Below are 26,312 nucleotides of genomic sequence, written 5' to 3'. Positions count from 1 at the left end.
AGTTGTATAACACATTTCAGGAATATGGCAGTTCAAAATGCTTTACATCATAAAAAAATACATACACACACAAAATACAAAGTTATAGAACACACAGTCAACAATTCTTGCGTCATTCCAAACATCCTTTCCATAATTGGTGTCACAGGCAGCATTATGTTGTGGGAAAGTTTTTGTTGTTGTTGTTGTTTTTCTTAGAAGGGACAGTGACATAGGTCAGACTTGATAAGAAGACAGATGCAGTCCTGGAAGAAAATATTGCCATTGAGAGTTGTAAAATTCTAATAAAATACACTATGCATAAAATACACTGTTTCAATGTGACAAAATAACAAAAATAGTTCAGTGGATATTACCTTGGAAAACCAGAGTAAATTATCTACAACCGAGACAGATCTAATTCCGCATTAGCTGATTTAAACTAAACTAAACTAAACTAAACTAAACTAAACTAAACTAAACTAAACGTTTTAATGTAATGCCGACAAAATACCACATTCCTAAAATAGAATCAGTTTTTTTATTGTCGTGCATCAGTATTTGTACGAGTTGCAGGTACAAAGTGTTCTGATATCGCTGAAAGATCCACGTTGCAAAGTAAAAAAAAAAAGTGTCAAGTCAAGTTTGCGTCGACACAGACAAAACAGGAAGTTGAATTTCTCATCTTCAAAGTAAATGCTTACAAAACAATTTGAAAGAGACAACAAAGAATCCACAAACCCCTAACCAGCTGAAGCTAAAAGAGCTTTTGTCAAAAATTATTACGAGTTAAACTTAAATAAATGCAGATTTGGTGACGTTTGTGCCATGTTCGAACTCAAAATTAATATTCATGAGTATGAATTTGAATACACAGGTAAGACTGATAAACGTTAGAGCTGCTTCACCATATTAGCTTATAAAACTTAATCTTAACTTAGCTATTCATGCGCAACACATTTTTCTCATAGTTTATAGTTTTGTTTATGTTTGTTCTTCCCGTTTTTTGCTAAAGGCGTTAATTTTGTTACTCGTCACTTCGGGCAAAGTATTTACTTTGAAAAGCATCACCGGAAATTGTTTAGATATTGTCTTTAGCATGATAATCAAAATTTTCTCCGCTTAACTGGAGGGACCTGAAGCAGCACAGCAGCAGGATGGTAGGTGGGTTTTCCCTGGACTGTAACTGAGACACACGCTGACGTGGAGACATGGTAGGTGTCCCAAACAAACTATTTATCACGTCACAGTTTAAAAATGTGTTATTATCAGAACTGTACTCGCCACCCTGTTATACTTTAATGGCACTTAGAAAAAAGTACAGTAAACTCTCACAGCTCAAAATAAACAAATTACTAATATATACATCGAACCTTCATAATAAGCATTTAATTTGAAAATCTTAACAAACTCAACGTGTTGGAATGTATATTTTATTCTTTCATATGTCGTGCGATCGGTGAGAAATCATCGATGTGAAAACAAATTTAGGCAGGCATGCATGCAAAATGTGGTATGGGAGAACAGACACACCCACTCCCTAACTAAAGCCAGAACGTGATTTAAAGCTGCAGAGGAGCATCCTCCAGCCTAGCCGATGCACAATGTTGACCCCGCTCGTTTTTATTGTCTCTTATATTAACCAGCCTCTGAGGTTGGACATCCAGCGGAGGCTGACAGCTCGGTCAGAGAGAGTGAAGAGTGCCGACCTGCACCCCACTGAGCCGTGGATGGTGCTCAGCCTCTACACCGGCACTGTTGTCGTCTGGAACCATGAAACACAGGTGTCTATGAACCACTCCCGTCATTTCGGACTCACTCCCTCCTAATTTTATTCCAACATTTCACTCAAGAATGCTTATTTTTCAGTAAAACAAAACGGATTCACTTGTCGCCCAAAGTTCAGACAGATCAAATTTCCAATCTTGACCAATTGGACTTAAGCCTAGACTTTATTTATATATTTAAATAATTAATATAAAGATACAATAAAATAAGTATGTACATGTGCATCCCTTCAAAAAGCCCTTACAATGATACATTTTGATAAGGTTTCTGTGGCATGAACTCTTCAGTAATACTGTCTGACCTTGCTTCTCTGTTCCTAGGCAATTGTTAAATCCTTTGAGTTGTGCGATCTGCCTGTTAGAGTGGCCAAGTTTGTAGCCAGGAAACACTGGATCATTACCGGAGCAGTAAGTGGTTTCTGGATAAAAGTTTGTGCACAAATCTTTTCTGTGACTCTTAATTTTGCAGAACAAAAGCAGCTATTCTGCTGCTGTGGACTGAATTGGGATCATGTTTTGATAAATCTGTACGCTTGCCCACAGGATGACATGCAGATCCGTGTGTTCAACTACAACACGCTAGACAGGGTCTTCATGTTTGAAGCCCACTGCGACTACATCCGCTGCGTCGCTGTGCACCCCACGCAGCCCTTTGTCCTCACCAGCAGCGGTAGGAAATGCCTACCTAGAGTCATGCAAAATACAGTCGTCCAAAGACAACATGTAAACATTTACTGAGTTGTCTGACGAGCAGTGTGTGTTTCCAGATGACATGCTGATCAAACTGTGGGACTGGGACAGAAAGTGGACGTGCTGTCAGGTGTTTGAGGGACACGCACACTACGTCATGCAGGTCGTCTTCAACCCTAAAGACAACAACCAGTTTGCCAGTGCCTCTCTAGACAGAACCATTAAGGTACACAAACAGGCAGACATAGGTGATCACAGAGTAAAACTACAACTATACTTCTAAAACACTAGTGCTACAACTCATCTTGCTGTACTGTAGGTGTGGCAGTTGGGCTCCAAGTCTCCCAATTTCACTCTTGAGGGTCACGAGAAAGGAGTGAACTGCATTGATTACTATAACGGAGGAGACAAGCCCTACCTTATATCAGGAGCAGATGATCATCTTGTGAAGATCTGGGATTATCAGGTAATCCAACACATAATGGATGCATATAAACATGGACCCTCAAGTAGAACACCTAAAAAAAGAGCAGCTATCATAAGATTAAGAGCAAGTATGATAAAAAAAAAGTTTATTCAGCTTCAAATAAAATCTACATTAAGCTAGTGCTACAAAAGGCATCGATCTTTTGACCAAGAGCAAAAGCACATTTTTATTGAGATCCAGCTGTGTTTATATTAGTTGACTAACATTCCTCTTTTGTTTCTCAAAAAGAACCTGCTGACACCTACAAACGTGAGTTTAATTTGGAAAGTTTAATCTGGAGTTGCTCCCGGTTTACCAGTGGGAAATCCGAATTTGGATTCCCAGTTTTGACTAAAACTTGAACGCAGCATTAGTTCCTGGAAAGTTCAGAGTGTGAACAACCTACTCAGCTGAGGTAAACCCAGCTAAAAACAACATGCTTAATACTGGTGAAACTAGCATTTTCAATATATAGACGTCTATAAATCGACGTGGCAATTTGGAAAACAGAATAGCAGTTTTGATATAAAACCATATCATTTTTCCAAAGGATAGAAAGTGAGTCGTGGGTTTCCGTCTGAAAACTGAAAGCGACATATTCCTCAGGTAGTTTGTATTAACACCACCAGGTAAAGCCTTCGTCTCTTCTGATTTTATTTGCCAGAACAAAACGTGTGTTCAGACCCTGGAGAGTCATGTGCAGAATGTGACCTGCGTCTGCTTCCACCCTGAACTGCCGGTCATCCTCACAGGATCTGAGGACGGTGAGTAAAACCTGTCTCAGTTATTACTGGGTCACAAAGAGAACACTAACCTGGTTCCACTTTCCCACTTTCACACACCCACAGGCACTGTCAGAGTTTGGCACTCCAACACCTACAGACTTGAAAACACACTTAATTACGGGCTGGAACGAGTGTGGTGTATATGTGGGCAGTCTGGCTCCAACAATATAGCTCTGGGCTATGATGAAGGCAGCATCATCATTAAGGTTTGTGCACCGTCAGAGCTTTAGATGAGTGCACTGTTACGTTTTCATGAACACATATTTATATTTATCCTCACCTTGTTTCAGCTGGGTCGGGAGGAGCCGGCCATGTCCATGGACTCCAGTGGGAAAATCATGTGGGCCCGTCATTCTGAGGTGCAGCAGGCCAACCTGAAGACGCTGGGAGAGACAGAGATTCAGGACGGAGAGAAGCTCCCACTTGGTGCCAAAGACATGGGCAGCTGTGAGATTTACCCACAGACCATTCAACACAGCCCCAATGGCAGGTGAGCCATTGCAGAGTGGGAATATAACCAAAGCAGTCATCATACGTGACCCAAACAGGAGACTTTTTAAATTTGACATTAAGTGTCGTCATCTCCATTTCGAATGGAAAGGCAAGCTTGTGTAAACTGGAATGCTTGACATTAGTGCTGGTAAAATTGTGTCTATACATGCTGATGGTTTGAGTGAAACCTCATATCTGTTATTGTTACAGTCAATGTCATGTTTCATTTTAACAAAACTTGATAGGTATTCTGTCTGAGATTTCTAAATGGATACATATGTGGTGTGCGTTTCATTCTGGCAGATTTGTAGTGGTGTGTGGAGATGGGGAATATATCATCTACACCGCGATGGCCTTGAGGAACAAAAGCTTTGGCTCTGCTCAGGAGTTTGTCTGGGCACACGACTCCTCACAGTAAGTTCTACCAATTAAAGGAAGTCCTTTTTTGTTAAGCATTTAAAAAAAAAAAAAATATATATATATATATATATATATATATATATATATATATATATATATATATATATATATATATATATATATATATATATGTGTGTGTGGGGGTGTGTGTGTGTGTGTGTGTGTGTGTGTGTGTGTGTGTGTGTGTGTGTTCCCTTTCTAAAACAAGTATATTTATTATAGAAATATTGTAAAAGAAAAAAAAATGGTTAGAGTTTTTGTAAAAAGTTTGGTAAAGTTTGTACTTTTTTTCTTAGTTATAGCTCCTTCGCCGTTTCCACTGTTGTTGAAAAGTTTAATCACTGAGCTCTAAACTGACTTTTTTGTATTTTTTTCAGAATTAAAAGTTTGGATTTCAGAAGTAATGAAAATGGTTAAGACTTTAGTTGCCTTTTTAAAGGTGTCAGAACTGTGCCACAGATGCATTAGATGCTTGCTTTAAAACAAGACTTGACTTCCAGTTCATACTTCCTCTTTGAGTGACAATGTTTTTATCCTTACTTTTCATCTATTTATTAATGTCACATACCATTTTTATTTCTTCTTTAATTAGGTAAAGCACCTTGAAATGCCTTGCTGTTGAAATGTGCTATGCAAATAAAATTTGATTGATTGATTGATTGATTGATTGATTGATTGATTGATTGATTGATTGATTGATTGATTGATTGATTGATGTCCTGGTGTGAAGTCATTAAAACATCCCATTGTTATACACCATGATTTTACCATCTGAGCATTTATTAATTATACCCAATTGAAGAGGTTCAGTGAGGTCTGAATGGATCTTTAGGAAGATCAAAATGGCAGTTTTTGAAAACTGTTGAGGCTCCCTTTAGCCTCTTCTCTAATCCAACTCACTGGGTTTAAGTTGTTCAAAGTTCTGTTCCAACAGCATAAACCCAGTATTTAAAATGACACACCTTTTTTTGTTTCTGTGCAGGTATGCCACGAGGGAGGGCAATAGCGTGGTGAAAATATTTAAAAACTTTAAAGAGAAGAAGACTTTCAACCCTGATTTTGGGGCTGATGGTACGTTTCTATGTACTGTACTGACTAATCAAAGTGCTTTATCTGTGTTTAAAAGTGTAAACATACTTATGTTGTTTAAATGTGGTGCCTTTAAATGACATCACATTTGAAAATTTGGTTTCAGGGTTGAGCAGCAGAGTTGGTTATGTTGGTAGCACCCACAAATAACTCGTCAAATCCTGTCTGCCAATGCCGAACAGCGTGTTCTGGCATTGACCTTTATTGGGTGTTGTTTATTGAACTGGGGGATGTACCACTTCTCAACCGGTTCTTGTTGCAAGTCAGCTGATGTGGTTATGTTGGTCACTCTGGTGCGAACAGCTGACCCAGGATGTTCAATGAGGTTAAGATCAGGACTGCTATAAATTTGAGAGTTTATCAGGTTTACTCCCAAATTCTGGTGGTAAACCTGATAAACTCTGCCCCGAGGGGACAAGTCTTGCCACCTTGGAGGATGGAATTTGGTCCCTAAAAATGGTATAGGGTTGTCACTTAGAGTAAAGTCTATTCTTGATCATTTGGAGCATTGAAGTCACCTCCAAGCCTTTTTTCCAGTATGTCACCCTGTGCTTTGACACCACCTCCACCAAAATTTGTCTGGTACTGAAATGTTTTTAACGGTTGCAACCCACAAAGGAATTTTCCTTACAAAAATGGCAAAGAAAATAATTTTCCACATGTTCCTATTTTAATTGATATGTTCATTTTTATCCCTTCCGATCAGGCATCTTTGGTGGCTTCTTACTGGGAGTGAGGTCAACCAGCGGACTGGCTTTCTATGACTGGGAAAGCTCCAGTTTGATCCGCCGTGTTGAGATCCTGCCTAAACATGTCTGTCAGTCTCCTTAGTGCTAGTCCAAATGCTATAACTGCAGCTTTTTCATAAGCCTTTCATTGGTCCCTGTAGATGTTCTGGTCTGACTCTGGGGAGCTGGTGTGTATTGCTACAGAAGAGTCCTTCTTTGTGTTGCGCTACCTGACAGAGCGAGTGTCAGCAGCACAGGAGTCTAAAGAAACACTGACAGAGGATGGGATAGAAGATGCGTTTGAGGTCAGAGCTGTTTCTGGTGGTTTGTTGTGAAATGTTATCGTAAGATGCTGATATAAAAGAGAAAACTTCGTTGTCTTTCCTTTAAGTTTTCATTTCATGGCTTCTGTTTGTTGTGGTTCTTCTGCTTCCCAGGTACTGGGTGAGGTCCAGGAGGTTGTAAAGACAGGTCTGTGGGTCGGAGACTGCTTCATCTATACCAGCTCCGTGAACAGACTCAACTACTATGTTGGAGGAGAGATCATAACTATTGCTCACCTGGACAGGTAGCACATTTTCATTTGCTTTTATAGGCTAACGAAATAAAAGGTGCATTAAAATGCCATTTCATTGTAAAAACTCTGAATAGGACCATGTATCTGCTGGGCTACATCCCAAAGGACGACCGTCTCTATCTAGGAGACAAGGAGCTCAACGTCATCAGTTACTCCCTGCTGCTGTCTGTGCTGGAATATGAGACAGCTGTCATGAGGAAAGATTTCACCATGGCTGACAGGGTCCTTCCCACAATACCAGTGGAGCAGAGGACCAGGGTCGCCCACTTCCTGGAGAAACAGGTGTCACTGTCCTCCCAGCATTTGTCCTTTTGAAGTTTGCTGCCATGCTTGAATTTACTGCCAACCTAGTGATGTTGTACTTGGATCTAAGATTTAGAAAAGACAAGGAAGCCAGATGCAGTCAAACCTCTGGTTAAAATGTTCTGTTTTATGGCAAGGATGCATCTTCTCCTTGTCCTTATACCTGCCTCACATTTAACTGTGGTCATATGGCAGCTCTGTTTCAGTGTTATTGAAGAAAGTTTAATGTTTTTTTTTGTTTGTTTGTTTTTTTAATGCATTTTCTTTCGTAGGGCTTCAGACAGCAGGCGCTGGCGGTGTCCACTGACCTGGAACACAAGTTTGAGCTTGCTCTGCAGCTGGGCGAGCTGGGGGTGGCGCATGAACTGGCACTGGAGGCAGAGGTCAGAGAAAGCCTCATGCTATGTTGATGTATGGCTGCAGTTCGGCACCGCTTTAAAACCTTGATTAGAGAGAAACAAATTCAACCAGAATTTGTCTGACCTGTCATTTTTCTTCTAAAAAAATGTTTGACAGTGGTAATCTAAAAAAATTATATTAATTTAAGCCTTTACAGATTTTGTTTACAGGTCACCTTAGTTGAATGTGTTAGGATAGGTTAATGTGCTATATAAAATATGTTCGTTACATTTTTTGCTCAACATCATTAGCTAATGAGATTTTAGCATATCCTATTTGGGCCCCTTTCAGAATGAGCTGTTTCAAGTCTTCTTGTCACATTAAATCCAAATAAACTGCTGCTAGAAGAGCTCTCCCAAATCAATGTTTACACTCACACTTGAAAATGGCTGCAAACAGATGAGCAATTATACAACTGTACATCTTTGAAAAGCATTAGTAGAGCCTCTTGCACAACCAATAATAACGAAGCAAATGGCATCTGTATAGTAAGTCCACAACAAAACGTTTGCCTTTTCCAGCAGCCATTGTACAGTGCATACAGTGGTAAAACCAGCTGACCAGATCTGCTTTTGCTCTACTGGGGTTGCTAGGTAACGGGCTGGGCTCCACTGGGGTTGCTAGGTGAGGGACATTCCTGCTGATTTGTGACAATACATTCAGAAGGTCTTTGAAATGGCTCATTTTCTAGACACAACGTTAACTTATTGTATAAAAAAAAAAAAAAAAAAAAAAAAAAATATATATATATATATATATATATATATATATATATATATATATATAAAAAAGCCACTGGGTGTTTTTTTTTTTTTTTTAAGTGTGTGGTAATTTCATTTGGGAAGTACCCAGACGGAAGTACAAAAATGTGTAAAATGTGAATTTTGCCACATCTGTGTACTGTCTAAGAGATGGAGAGTTATTATTTAGTCAACAATCTTTTCTGTTGTCTCTTTGACTCCTTTGCGTGTTGGGGGCTTCAGTCTGAGCATAGATGGAAGCAGTTGGCCGAAGTTGCCTCTACAAAGGGGCAGTTCAGCCTGGCTCAGGAATGTCTGCACCAAGCTCAGGATTATGGTGGATTACTTCTGCTGGCAACCGCCTCAGGCAGGGCAGACATAGTAGGGAAACTGGCCGAGGGAGCGGAGAAAGATGGGAAGACCAACGTGGCCTTCCTCACCTACTTCATTCAAGGAAGGTTGGTATTTCTGGAACAGTTTGTCCTGTTTTTGTTGCTTTTAACATTTGGCGTGTTGTTACTCTTATATTTTGTTTTGGCAGAACTGACAAATGTTTGGAGCTGCTTATTAAAACTGATCGATTGCCAGAGGCTGCTTTCCTGGCAAGAACATACATGCCCAGCCAAGTCTCAAGGTAAAGGTGTTTCTAATCGGTTTTCCCCATGTTGTTGAATGGCTAACTTCCAAATCCTGTTTCTGCAGAACTCCTGCATAAACTACTTTGTAATTGTAACTTTTAATTTCCCAAGGTCAGGATGCAAATAAAGTTGAAAAGCTCTCCTGTTCCTTAAGGTTTACTGGTGCGAGCTGGGTCTGTCTCTCTTCCTCCAGGGTGGTGAAGCTGTGGAAGGAGAACATGTCCAAGGTTAACCAGAAGGCAGCAGATGCGCTGGCTGTCCCGGATCAGTACAACAACCTGTTCCCTGGCCTCCAGCAAGCTCTGCTGGCTGAGCAGTACCTAAAGGAGACTCATGTTGGGGTCAGACCTGCTGCAGAATACCCCCTCATCGTGGTCAGTGGTCTGTTTAAGCTCAAACATTGTCAGAAAAAAAACTTTAAAATGACACACATAGGCTTTAATTAGAGACGTTTTAGCACCGTTGCTTCAGAATGGTAAGGTTTTTGGTTCTAGGGTCTCTTACTTCGTGCATGAGTTATTCCTCTTAAGTTCAAAGCAGCCAAGTTAGGTTAGGTTTTTTGTTTTATTTAATCCAACTAGGGAGCATGTTTTTTTTTTTCTTTTTTTTTTTGTCCACCTTGCGCCCAAAGACTGTGGGGAGACACTTCAACAGGTAGTAGAAAAGGGATTGATGGATTACTAGAAATAAATTTTGCTTGTTTTTTTTTGTTTTTTTTCTCTGTTCTCAAGTCAAACGAGGACCGTGATGTTCTGGAGGAGTCCAAAGGTTTTATCACCAAAGGAGAGATGACTGAGCCAGGGGTGAGGAGAAAACTCTATGCATCTTTGCGGTCTCTTTTAGATACTAACCAGATGATCTGCAGATAGATCTTTAGGCTGCATTTGCAACTCTTGTTTATGTGTAAATTGAGTTTGTGATTGGAACAGATTGTTATAAAGTGTTTGTGAGGACTGAATTTCCTTGTATATATTGAAAGAAATCACAATAGAGTGTTTCTCTTATACAGTAACCTTTTTTTGCTGTTGTAACCAAGTTTTTCAAGCATGAACTCAAATAGTTCTTGACTGACAACAAAGCAATAACACCTGACCTCTGTGTAATCATCGCCACCTAGTGGCCATCCATGGCATTTCAGGATCTGTTACAGGGATTCTTGTAAATGCCTATTGTTCTAAATGGGAAAAAAAAAAATCTTTTTCACAAAGTTGTGTAGGAGCCATGATTTAATTGAGAGAAGTCATGCAGTATTTTAATTGTTGTGTGGTGTTTTTTTTGAAGGAGGCAGAGAGAAGCATGAATGAAAGCCCTGCTGCATCTTCAGAAGCAACGGTAATGGAAGAACCCATTCCAATACAACATGAGCCTCCTTCTGATCCTGTTCCGGAGACAGAGAAAATATTTAGTTTTCCAGAGGAAGCTCCTCTGTCTGTCTTTGCCACCAAAGACTATGTTGAGTCAAACCCAGCACTGTCTGAGTGTCGAGTTAAAGGGGAAAACATCATGAAATCAGAGACTTTACTTATTCCAGAGGAACGCTTGATCCAGAAACCCTGCACTGAGGTTCCTGCCAAAGACTCAGAGGCTGTACAGTCCAGTCCAGTCGAAGGTGTAGATTTATCTGATGAGGTGGCTGATCAGGGCGTAGCTTCAGCAGCTGAAGCTCAGCCAGATATCACGGCATCTGGAGAGGAAGAAACACAAACGGCAGATGATGAGCTAATTAGCACGGATCTAAAAGCCAAGTCTGTAATTGCATCAGAATCTGCAGCATTAGAGGAAACATCCAGCCCTGATCAACTGGGAACAGACACCGTTCCCTTGGTTGCTATAGCAACAGAAGAAACTCCAATTGCGAAGCTACCTGTAGCAGTAGAGGAGCTCGTCTCTTTAGAACCAACAGAACGTTCCCTGCTGGCTGTTCCATCAGTCGCGGGCCAGGCTTTTTCAGATCCGATCCTCGATTCATCGCTAGACTCAGATGAAGATGCATCAGCGGCGTTGAAGCCGGTCGCAGTGTGGGAGGATGAGCAAGAACAAGAGGAGAAAACTGCAGAACCTCCAGCAGAGATGGAGGATGGGTCGGAAGCGGGCGATATTCCTGAGGCTGAACCAGAAGGATCAGACGACCCAGCAGAGGCGAACGTGGCAGAGCAGGAAGCAGGCTCTGAAGGAACACATGACCTAGCAGAAGATCTCGAGGAAGCAATCGACCATGAGGTAAACTGTGGGTTTATTTATTAGAAATTAAATTAGGGGAATTTCAGTAAGGTCCTTAATGTAACCTAACGTTTCTCTTATTCTCCAGGACCTTGATGATCTGGATCTGGACAGTTTTGAACTGGAGGACATCGACACCTCAGACATGAATCTGCTGGGTGAATAGTAGAAGCAACATTATTCTGGACATTTTCTCGAGACCAAATAACTAAAAGTGCCATTTTTAAAGCTAACCAACCAAAGTTTTCTTTTACTAAAAGGAGTTAAAATGTGGGTCAAATACAGACTAGTTCAATACTTTAAAGGCCAAGGGGAAAGCTGGAAAATTCAGGTCTACATCTTAATGTAGTTAGAACTCCTACCTCTATTTCTCAGACATTACTGTTGATGTGTTATGAATAACTTTTATTAAAAGTTTGTATTTTAACAGGCAGGACAGTCTTAACTTAGTACAAAATGTGTTCAGAAATGTTGAATAAGCATAATTCACTTCTGCAGTCTGCCTCATAATGTTAGGGCTGGGAAACAGATTTACCCCGCCAAGCCAGTACCAATATAACTTGTTATAATCAAAGAACCATATTGATGTCATTTCTACCTTTCAGTTACTAGTTTTATTGCTCATCTCTTTTTTTCAATAAAATAAATGGATGTGTTTCTGGACTGGAAAGATGATTTTAATGAGCTTTTCCTCATGAATTTCTCTTTATTCTCCGGGATAGCTTGAGTTTACCTTAACATATCGTAAGCTCATTTTGCAACACACATCAATTTAATTCCAGTGATTTAAATGAAATGCATATATGAACAAAGTCTCTGAAAACATAAAGTGTTGGAGTTGAGTCTTTAGATCGACGCTTTCCTTTCAGTGATGATGGACCCAGGGAGGCAAAGAACAGAATGTCGTGTTTCATGTGGAACATAACTTCAGCTCTGGCTTTTTGTAACATTTTACTTCTGAAGTAAAAGTTCAGCTTGTTACTAGGATGTTGGGACATTAGGAAGCCGAGCCTTCAGCGGCTTTCTCTTCGTAGGCCTGCAGAGCCAGCTCGATGTAGCCCGACCTCTGAGACTCCTTTTGAGAATAGATCTGCAGGGACAAACACCACAGGACAGCATTACTAATAAACTCCAGTCCAGGTATATTGTTTATACATCCAGGATGGTCTTCTAGGGTACACGTGCATTACAGTAAATCATAACATTGCATAAGAGTTCATTTCTGCCAGAAATTAATTTATATAAGAAAAGTGTATTGATTGATTCCAAGCATTATTTTTCTTAAACGTTCATCTTAACCGGTTTATGGTGGAAATATTTTGCAGTAGAGGATTTTGATCATGGCTTACAGCAAATACAAACTCCAAGATCTGTTTCTCAGTAAACTACAATGTTACATCATCTAACAGAAATACGATGGCCTACATAATCACAATGAAGAGTGAAGATTCAACAGTTGCAAAGTAGACACACATCCTCCTTGAAGAGGATAAGTCTCTAAAGGTCACTGCTGAATTAGATGGCCGTTTACAGTGTGCTGTATTTAAGCATATCAATGGAAGGTTGAGTGGAAGGAAAAAGTTTAGTAGAATATTGTCTCAGTGTGGAAATGCTGGTGCAACAGCAGCAAATTTTAAAGGCCTTCTACATCAACTGTTCTCTGCAACAATATAATAGGAGTTTGTCATCATCAGCGTATGAAAGTGTGTGTGAATGGAAATGAATAATTTTATGTAAAGCATCTTTGAGTGTCATAATAAAGCACAATATCTCTGATGCCATTTCATTTCATAAGCAACCTCAATAAACAGATAAAATGAAGGCTAGCAGTCCTTATATGTAAACACTTCTGAGAATGATGGTGTGGGGAGGATATGAAAGTGAAGCTCGTGTGTGGAATCTGCATCTCAGAGCGCCTTTATATCTTTGGGAGTGGCAACTCAAGGCCAGCATTCCTTTATTCGTGTCTTTAAAGACGGGCAAGGATGGGAGGGAAGACAGAAGGTCGGAGAAGCAGGGAGACGAGGAGTGAGGGGGAGACGAGGAAGAGAACAGAGGAGCTTATCTAAATGCTTCCTCTCAGCTGACAACACCAACATAGTTGATGCCACAAAGGAGTAAAAAAAAAAAACAGAAAAGTTTAAAAAAAGAATGTGCCATGTGAAGCAGAGTTTAAGAAAGACCGCACACAGACATCTGCTCCCTTCATATCTCTGAGCCACTCCTGAATCAAGAAAGTGTCAGAAGCATCTTAGCTGTACCTGCCGATGCCCCCAACATGTGCTTTAATGGTCATAGTATCACAGTCTTTAACAGGCCTAACCTGAACCCAAGGAGTGGGTTCAGAATTTCCTGCAATTAGACCTCGAAAAACATAAAAAATTATTTATTCCTTAGCCCTAATAATGGAAATAATTTCACTTTTAAAAGCTATACTAATTTATTAGAATCCACCTGTACAAAGATACCATTCAGAGCATCTTCAATAATAAGCAGTTCTGAGACAAAAAAAAAAAAAAAAAAAAAAAGATTTCTCATGGACTCTGAAAAAGTCCCCGCCTTGTCGACGCAGCCCTGACATGAACTCTTCCAACTCCTGCTTTAAATCTGAGATCTCACTGGGAACACGAGTCGCGTCGCAAAGTCAGTGGTGGTGTGAAATGGAGAGTAAATATTTCTCATCCTGGCCAAGTTGTCCTCACCTTCAGGAGGTCGGTACCGGTGGCCTGTTGGCTGGTGGCTTCCTGAGCCGACTCACTGTGTGGATGGACCATATGGAACAGAGACACAAGGCTGATGGCATCTTGTAGCCTGCAGACACAAACCCAGACTGAAAACACTGCTACTCCCCCGCAGGTGCAACATCTACACTCATGTTCAATAAATTAGAATACATATCCTGATGAGTCTCGTTTGTCAAATTTTTGGAAAATAACTTTTGAGGAGGTCTTAAACGTACTTTTTATTAAGGTTGTGAGTATATTTTTAATCAGTCAGATGTAATATTCTAATGACTTAATGCTTTTCGAAACCATCATAAACAAAATTTAAGACAATACAAGTGTACAAAAGAAAATTCCATATTTTACATAGTAATGCCAAGCTTCTTTTATTCACACAAGGCATTGTATGGGTTGGCAACAGAAGTGAACCACTGCCAAAGACTAGCCAGCTAGGTTTGACGCATTAGCAGCTGGTCAGCAGTAGCCTCAATCACTTCAAACCACAGAATGGAATGAGGATGTTTAAATGCGACTTTAAACTGAAGACATTTTAGATCTTAATTTTAGACTTTTTAACAATGTGTGGATACCTTGTAATTTTAAATGTCATGTTTTCATTGGCTGTAAACGGAAAATCATCATAACCAACGAGAATAAAGGCTTTCAAGCATCCGTCTGGGTGTAATTAATCTATATAATTTGCTTCACTTACAAATAAAGTTTTTGAAATAGAGTTTTCAATAATATTCTAATTTATTGAATAGGTGTGTATTTATAGGATTATATGAAAAAAAAAAACAAAAAAAAAAAACAACCCACATGTCTCTCCTCAGCATGTCTGCTATAAGTCCATCAACTCTGCGAGCGTTGACCAGGTACCAAGCCAGGCCTCCAAAGTGCCTGGTGGATCGCAGAAGATTGTATTTGCCGTTTTTCTCCAGGTCCTCATATGTGGCTTCGTGCACCTACACAGAACAGGAAGTCAGTGACTATTGCTCATACTGGATCAGGAAAATTCTCTTCGGATCAAACATTCAACTCTGAAAAACCAAGATCCTGGAGAAGGTCAGACCAATTGATACTTTTAGTACTTTCTGGGTTCCAATTTTTAATAAACAGATTTTCCTTCATAGTGACCAACTCTTTAAAAGCATTTTGCTTCTCTGGAGCTTTTAGCTGTGGTTCAGCACAAAACCATGTGGTTAATAGATAGTTTATGGGCTATTCACAAGTTAAAAAAGGAGAAAGGTTTAACACAGTTCTCTTTTTTATGAAGGAATGGAAAAGAATATCTATCCATACTTCAGACACTCTCTTGTTTATCTGTTAAAACAGAATTTCCTATCTTCCAGTTTTTTTTAGTTAGAATAAAGACCGGTGTAAACTTACTCTAATATAATCTGCAGAATCTGGCTCAAACTGGACCAGACACAGGTTCAATACATCCTCATGACGGTCCTGGGAAAACACAATCTGCAACAGAAAAGAGATGTAACTTGGTTAAAAAAAAAGAAAAAAAAAAAAGGATTTGATATTTCCAAATTTCTGCTTTGGAATCTTGTCCAAAGCAGAAATTTGGAAAAGATTCACATGATATTATGGTCTCATATATACTGACCACAACATGTTTAGAAAACACACTGAAAGACCGAGTCTTTTTCCTAGACTCGGTCTAGGAAAAAGGTTATCAGAACTTCACACAGCAACAGCGTTTGAAGGTTAAACTTGTGAAGCACAAAGAGCCAGAAGGAAAAAATATTTGGTTAAACCCATTAGGCTGCTGCCCACCTTCAGGTTCTCTTCTTTGAAGAGGACATGTGGCATCAGTTTCCGGCCCTGTTTGGGGAAATAGACCTGAACGAGACGATCTCTCTCCTCCCAGGTCGCCTTCCTAAGAGTCCCATCAGGCTCTCGTACAACTATGAACCTCTCCTGAACAGAGTAAAAAAGCAATTGAGGACATTTGTACTTATTTTAACTCCACTTAGTAAAATATCCACACAAAGAGGAACAGTAAAGTGTGTGTACCCTGTGTGGGATGCTGTAGGTGATGTCAGTGAAAACATATTTGGCTGTGTCCATGCCATCCAGGATCTTATCCACAGCCAGGACGTCGTTGATGGGCTTCCTCTCTGGAAGGACGGGGGGCATCTGAAGTTGCTTTTTTGCTTCCTCTGTGGCAAACTGTATAGCCTGAAAGCACACACGGGGGATTAAAATTATTAAATTTATGAGGTGTGTGTGATACTGAGCTGTAATGGTTACCTGCTCCAGCTGTTCATCCGTCATAAGTTTATAGGTGGGCGGCTTCATTTCTTGTTTAATGGGTCGGAAGACTTTCTGCAGGTCCAGTCCAGTTATCCTGGTGAGGATGTCCTGCACAGCTGCATCTGTGAACCGGGGCTTTGCACCACCTGCGGGTTATAACAGTTAATCATATCTTAAAATAAAGGTTTAGAGAACCCAATGTAGCATTATAACTTGTTTTAAGACACACATCTAGCTTCAATACATGTAGTAACTATGATAGATTTACACAATATCTCACTTTTAGCCTCTTTACATTGAAGTAAAATACGAATTTCGGACAATATATTTTGCAAAGCCTGTAGAGGGGGTTAACGAAACAAGCTACAAGGTCAGCATTAAAAAATTAACATTATTCAACCATAATAGCCTTCTCAAAAAATAAAAGCTACCTTTTACACTTGTTTCATCACAGAACGTTCTCGCGTTACATTTAAGCAATGTTTTCCTGATCCTCTGTACATCTTTAACCCGATAAAAGCTCTGAAACAAGCAACGCGCTGTGCCGAGCGCCGCCATCTTTGTTATTACCTCATCTACGCAGCTGCGCAGTGACGTGACTGGGTGCGCACCATTTGTAGCCCGGGAGAGCAAGGCGGTGCAGATATAGTGATACGTTTTCAAACGGCGCGTCAACAGGGCCTAGATGTCCTGCTTTAATCAATCTGTGACGGCAGCGAATAGAATTGTATAGTTGTTTAGGTACCATTGTGATTTCCTTTATTAAACAAACAATGAAGTCATTGTGTCTCCAGTATGAGGATATGCATTGGGATACATTTGGCTTTACAACGGAAATATAATAGGGCAGGTCAAGAAAACTACCTGGTTCTTAGAAAACGAAATACTCCTCACGATAAATCCCAGGCTGTGAAATGCAGCGGGCGATCTTTGTAAAATGACTTTATCGGCCTGCCACAGCAATGCACAAATGAGCTTTGCCTCCTATGCATTGAATAGAAGTCACTTTTCTTCACTTAACCCGCACCCCCCAGACGGTGTACGATTACTTCTGTTGGCATATCGAGTAACCATGGAGACGTAATTAGCGAAAAACCCATTAGCTTTGTTTACCATCGTGAATCGAGCAAGTCAAGGTAAGTCAACGTGCTAGTGATACCCCGTATGCTACAAACACCATGTAACCTTACCTTAGCATTTTTGCCTTTTTTAACTTGTACACTACTGTTTGCACACTGAATGAAACAGTTTATGTCAGTCAACATGATAGTTGCAACCCTCATCTTACTGGTAGTATCAGCATGCTAGTCACTCAACATGCTAGTGATAGTCCTCCTGCTAACATTAGCCTTACAGCTTAAATGAGCATTTTAGCTCATTTTTGATGTGTTGGCTAGGTTTAGCATACTGAATGGATTACATCCATGTTAGCCAACATTCTTGTGATATGACTTCTAATGACTATATTTTGGTTAGCATTTTTGCTAATTTTCAGCATCAGTACCTCAGATCGTGTCAGATCAGAACGCTCGGTCCTAATCAACTGGCACACTTTGGCAGGCCTGTTTTAACTTTCTTCAGAAATTTTGTAGTGTGTTATTATTGTCATGTGCAATTTGCAGTGGTTGAGCCATGAACACAGATCTATCTTGAACATTCTCTGTAACCTTCTGCCTCAAAACTTGATGAAAGAAAACTCCAATTTTGGAGCAGAGTTATCCACCTGGATCCACCTGGTTGATTGTTAGGAAAGATACCTATTACGTAGTCTGGAGGAGAGAGGCTGTGGGAAATATAGTTTTTTTTTCTCACACACATCACGGCAGAGGATGATCTGCTACAAAAAATTAGAAAAGGGGAAAAATCACCCAATGCCATTCATCCATTCAAAAAGGATTCCAAAAAATTGGAGAAATGCAAATTAGCGTTATATAAAAAGCTAAAACTTCTTGCATCAAAAGCTTAAAGAGACCCAACATACAAATGCACCAATTATGCAGAATAATTATTAGAACATTACAATACACCATAAAAAAAACAAACATTTATATATTTGTCAAGGAAATCCCGCATTTTACCTTTAAATCACCAGATGGCACTGTGCTACCACATCTGACAGCATTTAAATGTCTATCACCAATATAACGTTTGCCTCCATTTAGAAGAGCAACAGAAATCCCACATTCATTCGTACTATAAATTTAAATCAGAAACTGGCTGCCGTTAGAATTTATCTCCTCTGCGTCTCGGCTCTGCCTAGCCTACACACATTCCTGACTCGCCATGACAGTGTGTTCCTGAATCGACTGATAATCTGTCTGGGTGAGAAGTCAAACACTGCTTGCGGGGAAGAAAAAAATAACACATGCCAGACTTTTTATTTAGCGATAGGTCTTTGCAATTTTGTTTTTATTTAACTTTACCCCCTTTCCCTAAGTATGTATAAATGGTGTAGGAAAAAAAAACTAAGACATATGACGTAAGCAGTATTTGTTTCAACTTGTTTTAAATATCTGTTATTTTGTTTAAAAAATATATTTTTCTGACCAAACAAGAAATCCAATTATTATTATTATTAATATCCCAGTAAATAATTACCCATGTTGATTCTTAACATGTAATCGATTTGGTGATCAATTAATTTAATTTAGCCTGTTTTAAGATCAAGCAACAGTATTGCATATTTCATTTTTAAAATCACAAACCAAAATATTGTATTGCATCTTTATATATGACTTACATTATAAAAACACATTTGTTGTTTTTGTGTGATTGGAGGAACTGGACACTGTCACCGATGAAGAGGAGAAGTAAACTGGTTTACAAAATTTAGCTGGTGTTTAGTCTATGCTTTTGCACAGGTTCAACTATCACAATTAAAATGACAATGAATACATGTTTTAGATAACATTATTATAACAACAATGACCAATAAATATTATGTAGCACATAATTGCAGAAGCAGTGGAAACATTTCTTGCTTTTCTGATTTAAGTAAAAGCTTTTTTTCCTTTTCATTTCCATTAAACGTCATTAGAACTATTGCTACTCAGGACTATCAAATTGGGAGTGTTTAATATAAACACCATGGCTGCAGTGCAAATACATGTGACTTACAAAAAAACTAGTAAAATACTTTAAATGAAACTGACCAAGTTGAAATGTAAATAACCTGAGTATATACACTGCTCAAAAAAATAAAGGGAACACTCAAATAACACATCCTGGATCTGAATGAATGAAATATTCTCATTGAATACTTTGTTCTGTACAAAGTTGAATGTGCTGACAACAAAATCACACAAAAATCATCAATGGAAATCAAATTTATTAACCAATGGAGGCCTGGATTTGGAGCCACACACAAAATTAAAGTGAAATGTTCCCTTTATTTTTTTGAGCAGTATAGTTGTGCAGAATGATATTTTATGAGGAACAGAGTCCAACGTCCTGTCCTGTTATGACACTGATTGGTCATGTGACTATGGTGTGAGCTATGTTTTTTTTTCTTTCCATGGAGTTTTGTGGTTTGAAAAACATTTCTGCATAGATAAAGAGATGCAATAGAAATATTATTGACTGAAAATTGATGTCACTTCTCTTTGTTTTCGCTTTTTTTTCTTGTTCTCTCTCTCTTGAGAAAACACACATACACATAATTTACAGTAGCCACAAGCTTTCCACATGCCTCCACAATCCGCCCCCCGCTAAAAACAACTGGCCTCCATCTCTTCGCCACACAACCCAGGCAGTTATTAATTCAACCACATGTGCCACGCACCAACCCGTCCTCCAGGATCCTGTTTCCCCTCTCCTCCCTAGTGCCCCAGCCGCCCACCTCCCCTCTCCGCCCCCCAACTGGCTCCGTGAAGAACCCGATGATCTGCAGTCAGATTTAGATATTAGGTGGACGGGTGGAGGTGTGGCCCGCTCGGTAATGAGGTGAGCGGTGGCAGCGAGTCCGGAGGCCCAGACACCGGCGAAACGACGTGTGGATTGAGATGTAGGAGGCCCCTACACGACCAGATGTACCCAGCTGTCACACTGCTGACAGAAAGTAATCCTGCAGCCGCAGAGGCTGAACACAGGATTAGAGGCTCTTCTCTGGAGTTTGAGCTCCGTGCATAAGTCTATTTTGGATTCCAGTCATGTAACTTTTCAGCCTTTCCTCCCAGCAGCCTTAATATTTAATGCACCAACTTTACTTTTAATGAAAGAAAGTCTCTCACATTCTCACTGCCGTGAAAAAAAGTGCTTTTTGTTCCATTGCTTCAGTTTCCATCAATAGGCTGAGTGTGTGTCAGTGCGACTGGGAGCAGCAGGAAGCTGGGAGGTGAAACCTGAGTGTAGAAGAGGGCCGGCATGGAGGTGGAGGGGCGTGAGGGGGGAGGTGGTTGTAGAGGTGATGCAGGGGGTGAGGAGCCAGGCAGGGTGGTTGAGGAGCGGGGCACACTGGGAATGACTCGCCACACATGTTTATTTAGCTTTCTGCACGGTCAATGAAGAGCAGGTTCAGAGCAGGGTGAAACGGAAAGGTGTGCGTGCGCGCGCGTGTGTGTGAGAGAGTGTGGACGCAGAGCGAGAAAATGTGAAGAGGATGTCTGTCCTCAAACAACTGGTGAATCAGAAATACAGAACGGTGAAGGAGGATGACAGATATTCTTTGACTTGGAAACTGTTGAATGTGTTACAAATAGTTTGACAAGTTATTTCCAAGTCCGAGTCCTGGCAATTAGAAAGTGATGCATGCGTGCGTGTGTGTGCATGTGTCACTATGCAAACTATGAGGAGATATTTTAGCGCTGTATAAAGGTTAAGGATAGCTTTTTAATGTGCAGCAAATCTGATTTCTTCCCTGAAAAAATTTGACTTTGTGAAGACAATTCAGCTTTCATTTCTCAGAATAAAATTAAATCATTTCAAGCTCACTGACTTTTTTTTTATGTGTTTTTCCTTATCAACCTTATTGCATTTAGAAAGTATAAACTAATTTAGAATGAGTTTTACTGAATTCTGAAGACAGGTGATTCCTTCTCAAAATCAGTACAAAATCTACACTTTTAGAAACATAACTTATGTGTGTTCAGACCTCTGTCATGATTCTGAAATTCGTTATTTATTTCTATAAGGATCAAAAAGTGAAAACAAATGTTTCAGTTTTTGTCTAAATCACAATTTGAATAACAAGCAAAATTCTAGAAAATAATGTAATGTAATGCTTGAGCACCTGCCCTTTTTGCTCCTTGCCCCAAAGTGCCCTTTTGGTCATTTTTTTTTTTTTTTTTTTTTTGGTATTATTATTTTCAAAGCCCTCTTCTGACACATAATAACATGTACTAAAATTATTTTTTGTTTTGTTTTTTTGTACAACATAATAAGCCTTCCGATCACCTTGTTACCTTTGACCTTTTGCCCGTGACGCAGTGAGATAAAGCGGCTAACGAGCTCAGCATAGCGAACGTTCCAGATTACAGATCAGTTTTTGGTGTTGTTTTTGTGTAATTGGAGGAACTGGACACTGTCACCGATGAAGAGGAGAAGTAAACTGGTTTACAAAATTTAGCTGGTGTTTAGTCTATGTTTTTGCACAGGTTCAACTATCACAATTGATAGTTGAAGCAATTGTGATTCAACTATCAATATATATATATATATATATATATATATATATATATATAAAATAAACGTTTTTGGTGAATAAAGTGGAGCAGACTTGCTACTTGTCAGATGACAGAAAACGTTGAAGTATCGTTTCTGCTTCAGCACGGAGTAGCGGTTTAAGCAGAGAGGTAATGAAATACAACAGACACTGACAGGCCTCTGCGTCTGCTTTTCTCTGAAGAACTACTGAGCGGGAGGAGACAGCCAGGTGAGGAAAAACTGTTCTTATCTACCGATTCAGTATTTTTACCATACTGACATTAGGCTGTTGTTGTTGTGCTATTAGCTAGCTGCTAGCTAACGACTTTGCTAGAAGCTAGATAACTAAAAAGCTTCTTCCCTGTGTATGAGGCACATCGCCCGTCCAAAACCGATCATCTCCATAATGAATATATGTCGGATCTTCTAATTTCCTTTGCTGCATAATGTACATTGCATTTATTCTGGCGTTAGGTAAATGTATCTTGAAGGAGAATAGCACTTAAATAAAAGTCCAACAAGGATATTCATTTAGAATTAAAAATAACTCACCCTGAATTACCATGATAGATATAATGTATGTCATTGATGAAGGGGAAAAAACTCAACCCAGACTTTTAAGTTTAGGGTCTGGTCCGTAGTTAAATTTTTTCCCCAATTATTCAATGGAAAAAAATAAACTAACCTCAGTTAAGTAAAATAAAACTGTAATCAAAACTTTTGGAATTGTAATGATTTATTTTTTTAAAAACAAATTGTTTTGTTTTAAAAACTTTTTTTTAATTAAATAACTAATTTTTGTCTTGTGAACTTAAAAAGTGATTTGCCAAACATAAACTTTTATTTGCACACATCAGAAATCTTGTTGCGATTTTGGGTCCTGCCCATGACTTCATGTGAGAATCACAAGCAAAATTTTGAGTCAAACAAAAACTTAGAATATCAAGAAAAGATTTCTGACATGCACAAATAAGTTTGTTTTGCAAAAAAAATTCACTTCATGAGGCAAATGTGTGATTTAAATGTTTAAAAAAGTTTTAAGCAAAACTCAGTAGGCTTTTCCCATAGTGACATGCATTAACAATTCAATTTTTCCTTTAGTTTTTTTCTTTTTTTTCTGCAGTTCCATGTTAAAGTTTGATGCAGCTCTGCTTTCCTGAATGGACCATCTTCATCTCCACTGCAGTAGCAAACAGGCAGCTCTTTCTTTTATAGATTACAGTTCACTAAAAGGTTGCATTGTGCCCTTGTTTATATTTTTAATAGTGTAATTCTGTAAAGACAAAATATGTAAATCAGAGCTAGACCACCAGCTCTGATTTACATATCTTGCTAAATTGCGGGTTTGAATATTGCAATACTTTCCTATAACAAAATAGACCTGCAGAAAGAAATTACTAATAAAATATCTTACATATGCATAGTTGTATGCTCTGTATAGAGATTTACCTTAGCTTTGATTGTATATTTCACAATTTTGTAATTTATCATTGTTTATTAAACTCTGAAAGCTGTGTGGCTTTGTTAATATTCTGTCCTAGAATGTGGTAAGATGTGCCCTTTTTTTTTTTTTGAGCACCTGCACCTTTAGTGGTCTCTGCACAGCCCTGCCTGATATGCATGTTTCATAAATGCTTACATTTCGAAGCCGACATTTTTGCAGTAGAAAAGTCAAATTTGTTAATCTTAATATTATTATTCTCAAATTTTTCCATTTTTCTATTTCCTTTTTTTTTAAAAATATCAAAAAACTTATTTTTTTTCTGCTTCACTTCGCAATTTAGGCTGAAAACAAATCCACTTTCAGATCTTTTTAAGAAAAGCAATAGATTTTTATTTACTCAAATATGAAAATATGAAGCGTGACATATAATGGCAAATGCAAACATAAAAAATAGTAATAAATATCAAGTGCTTCACAGAAAGACGAGTGAGAAGACAGAACTATTATTTATATATATATATTTTTTGTTTGTTTGTTTGCTTTTGAGCCCAGATGAAGAATTAACCTTTATTTATTTCCTGTTAATTACATTTTTGAGTGTGAAAATTTCAAAATAAAACCATTTATGAAGAAATGAAAGCTGTGATATTTAATCAAGGATGAAAACAAAATAAAATGTTATCTTTGCTGTTCAGCTTTGCTGTTTTTTGTTTTGCAATTTTCTGTTAGTTGCATGCGTGTGCATGTGTATGTGTGCTCGGCAGAGGTTAAAGGGATCAGTCAGGGAGAGCTGGATGCCTACATCATCTCTTTTTCTGCAAAACATTTTCTCTTAAAGAACAAGTTAATCAACCTGAACAAACAGATAAAATCATGAGTGGATCTTGCATGCAACAAAGAATATGTGTGCAGTCAAAGACCCTTAGAGTGATGTGGTGAGGAAGATACGGTAGTATAGCTTGTGTGTGTGAGCTACACCTGTGTGAGAGCTGTTGTGGCTTTGGGAGTGGGCACTCAAGGCCAGCGTTCCTCTCCTACGCCTCCTTATCCGTGTCTTTGAAGACGGGCGAGGATGGGAGAAAAGGCAGACAGAAGGTCAGAGAAGACACAGCGATATGAGGAGTGAGGGGGAGACGAGGAAGAGAACAGAGGAGGCGTGAGGGCGGAGGAGGGCATGGTGACATTGCCTCCAAGGACCTCGGCAGCTTCTCGGTGTAGCTCGCTCTGAATCTCAGAAAAATAGTACAGACGGCATCGGTTGGAGGAAAGATTGTTTAACGGTTTCAAAGTAACAAAAAAAAGTATTTTCATCTCTTCTTCAGCACTTTCCATCCATGTCAGATATGCCACGCTGAAGTAGATTTATATGCTGCCATCTTTACCTATGTTTACAGATGATTTTCTTTATAGATATTCATGTATGTCAATAAGTTTGACATTCACAGCTGCTTGAGCAAGGTATAACTACTGAAGAAAATCTGATAAAGTGTGTGTGGGTGCGCGTGCATGTGTATGCATGTGCAGCTGAGGTCAAAGGTCAGTATCAGGGAGAGCTGGATGTATGAACGCTGATGGCTGTAAGGTTCACCTGCACCTCCACTGACCTCCATCCATCTGTTTATGTTCACTGATTCTGGCTTCTCAGAAAGGATCTATGCACATACACACACACACACACACACGTGTGGAGAACACCATAGATGTTTTACAAAAAAACTGATGTAAAGTTTGACTGTGAAATTTAAAAAATGTGTTTGAAGCAGTGAGAGAGTTGGAGTGCTGTTGTTTTCCTATTATGGGAACAAAGTGATTCAGGTGAATAGCAATACATTTCTTTCTCAGTACCTCCTAGATGAATACTTTTTTCACATTCACTTTCCACATTCATTTTTGGGGTCATAAAAGACATTTCCTTATGTACAAATCATCAATTGTTGTTAATTAGATGAGTTTATAATAGATTTCCCTGGCAGAGTGACATGAGCACTGCGCTTCACCTTTAGCTTTTCTCTGTTTTACTACTAAATCTAAAAAGTAGAAATATGAAAAAGTTTTATTCATGAATACAAGGTTTGATAATGTAGCACATGTTCACATGTGCTATCTTATTTTACTAAAGCCATATTTGTTTAGTTCAATAATTGCAATTAATCGTGAACTGTATACTTTATCAGTTTTGCTGGCTGTATAAGCTCTGTAGCTCTCTGTGGTCCTGCTACCACCTGCAGAAACGCACCGTTCCTGGTCAGAAACAATTCATCAGAGTCGAGAGGAACATCCCAGCTCTGTCAGTCATGCTTATATATATGTGCCGCTCACACCCTCCCTCACACAGAGTGTACAAGCTGAAGGTTGTTGGTTTGTTCCAGCTGTTCTAATGATAGAGAAGCAACCTAACATTACAGAAAAAACTGCTCCCCTCAACCATCCCCTACATCTATTTGCTCTGTCTTGATAGAGCAGAAGCAGCTTTCTACTTCATTTATTGCATGTAAGAGAACCACGATGGTTTGATATTGGTGGATTCAAGGGTGTAAAAACAAAGGCTATAAAACAATAAAGAGAAGTTTTAATTACATCCAATGAAGGAAAGCGGGGAGTAGTCTCAGCAAAGACCCCAGTAGTAACTGTATAACAATAAATACATTTCTAAAATTAAAGTCAGAAAAAATGCTTCTCATCAATAAATACTTTTAAAAATAAAAGGTTATTATTTATATGACTATAATCCCGTCTTAATTGTGAAGCCACAACTCCAGTATATGAGAACTAAACCTGGAGCTGTTTGAGCTGAATGGAGTGTGAGCACACACTCCCACACCACCTCTGTCACTGTCTTGTTATTTTTATAATTCAAGATCTGTGTGGAGAGTAGACGAGGTGACAGGGGGAGCGTGGCACTGATAAGGTAGCTAATACCCAGC

The 26,312-nt window shown here is 39.1% G+C and overlaps 2 protein-coding genes across 2 annotated transcripts; one reads left to right on the top strand and one right to left on the bottom strand.

Moving 5' to 3' along the window:
- Positions 1–1,110: 1,110 nt before the first annotated feature.
- On the top strand, positions 1,111–11,976 carry LOC106922098 (COPI coat complex subunit beta 2). Its single transcript, XM_014994227.2, has 22 exons — positions 1,111–1,193; positions 1,626–1,763; positions 2,088–2,174; positions 2,310–2,436; positions 2,534–2,682; positions 2,776–2,922; positions 3,587–3,686; positions 3,771–3,913; positions 3,998–4,197; positions 4,503–4,613; positions 5,602–5,690; positions 6,415–6,521; positions 6,598–6,741; positions 6,874–7,004; positions 7,088–7,295; positions 7,589–7,699; positions 8,699–8,913; positions 8,997–9,089; positions 9,287–9,467; positions 9,825–9,896; positions 10,375–11,313; positions 11,402–11,976. Exons 1-22 carry the CDS (start codon positions 1,191–1,193, stop codon positions 11,477–11,479), a joined length of 3,573 nt encoding a protein of 1,190 aa, XP_014849713.2. The 5' UTR covers positions 1,111–1,190; the 3' UTR covers positions 11,480–11,976.
- A 23-nt stretch (positions 11,977–11,999) lies between these two features.
- Positions 12,000–16,869, bottom strand: mrps22 (mitochondrial ribosomal protein S22). Its single transcript, XM_014994228.2, has 8 exons — positions 16,736–16,869; positions 16,302–16,450; positions 16,065–16,229; positions 15,825–15,968; positions 15,426–15,509; positions 14,856–15,001; positions 14,016–14,124; positions 12,000–12,403 (listed from the first exon to the last, which is right to left on the bottom strand). Exons 1-8 carry the CDS (start codon positions 16,860–16,862, stop codon positions 12,311–12,313), a joined length of 1,017 nt encoding a protein of 338 aa, XP_014849714.2. The 5' UTR covers positions 16,863–16,869; the 3' UTR covers positions 12,000–12,310.
- Between the last annotated feature and the right edge of the window lie 9,443 nt (positions 16,870–26,312).

Source organism: Poecilia mexicana, unplaced genomic scaffold, assembly GCF_051168715.1.
Source record: "Poecilia mexicana isolate PSO_F unplaced genomic scaffold, ASM5116871v1 scaffold_13, whole genome shotgun sequence".
NCBI lineage: Eukaryota > Metazoa > Chordata > Actinopteri > Cyprinodontiformes > Poeciliidae > Poecilia > Poecilia mexicana.
The sequence above is the reverse complement of the archived record's forward strand: the minus strand, read 5'-3'. Positions and strand labels throughout refer to the sequence as shown.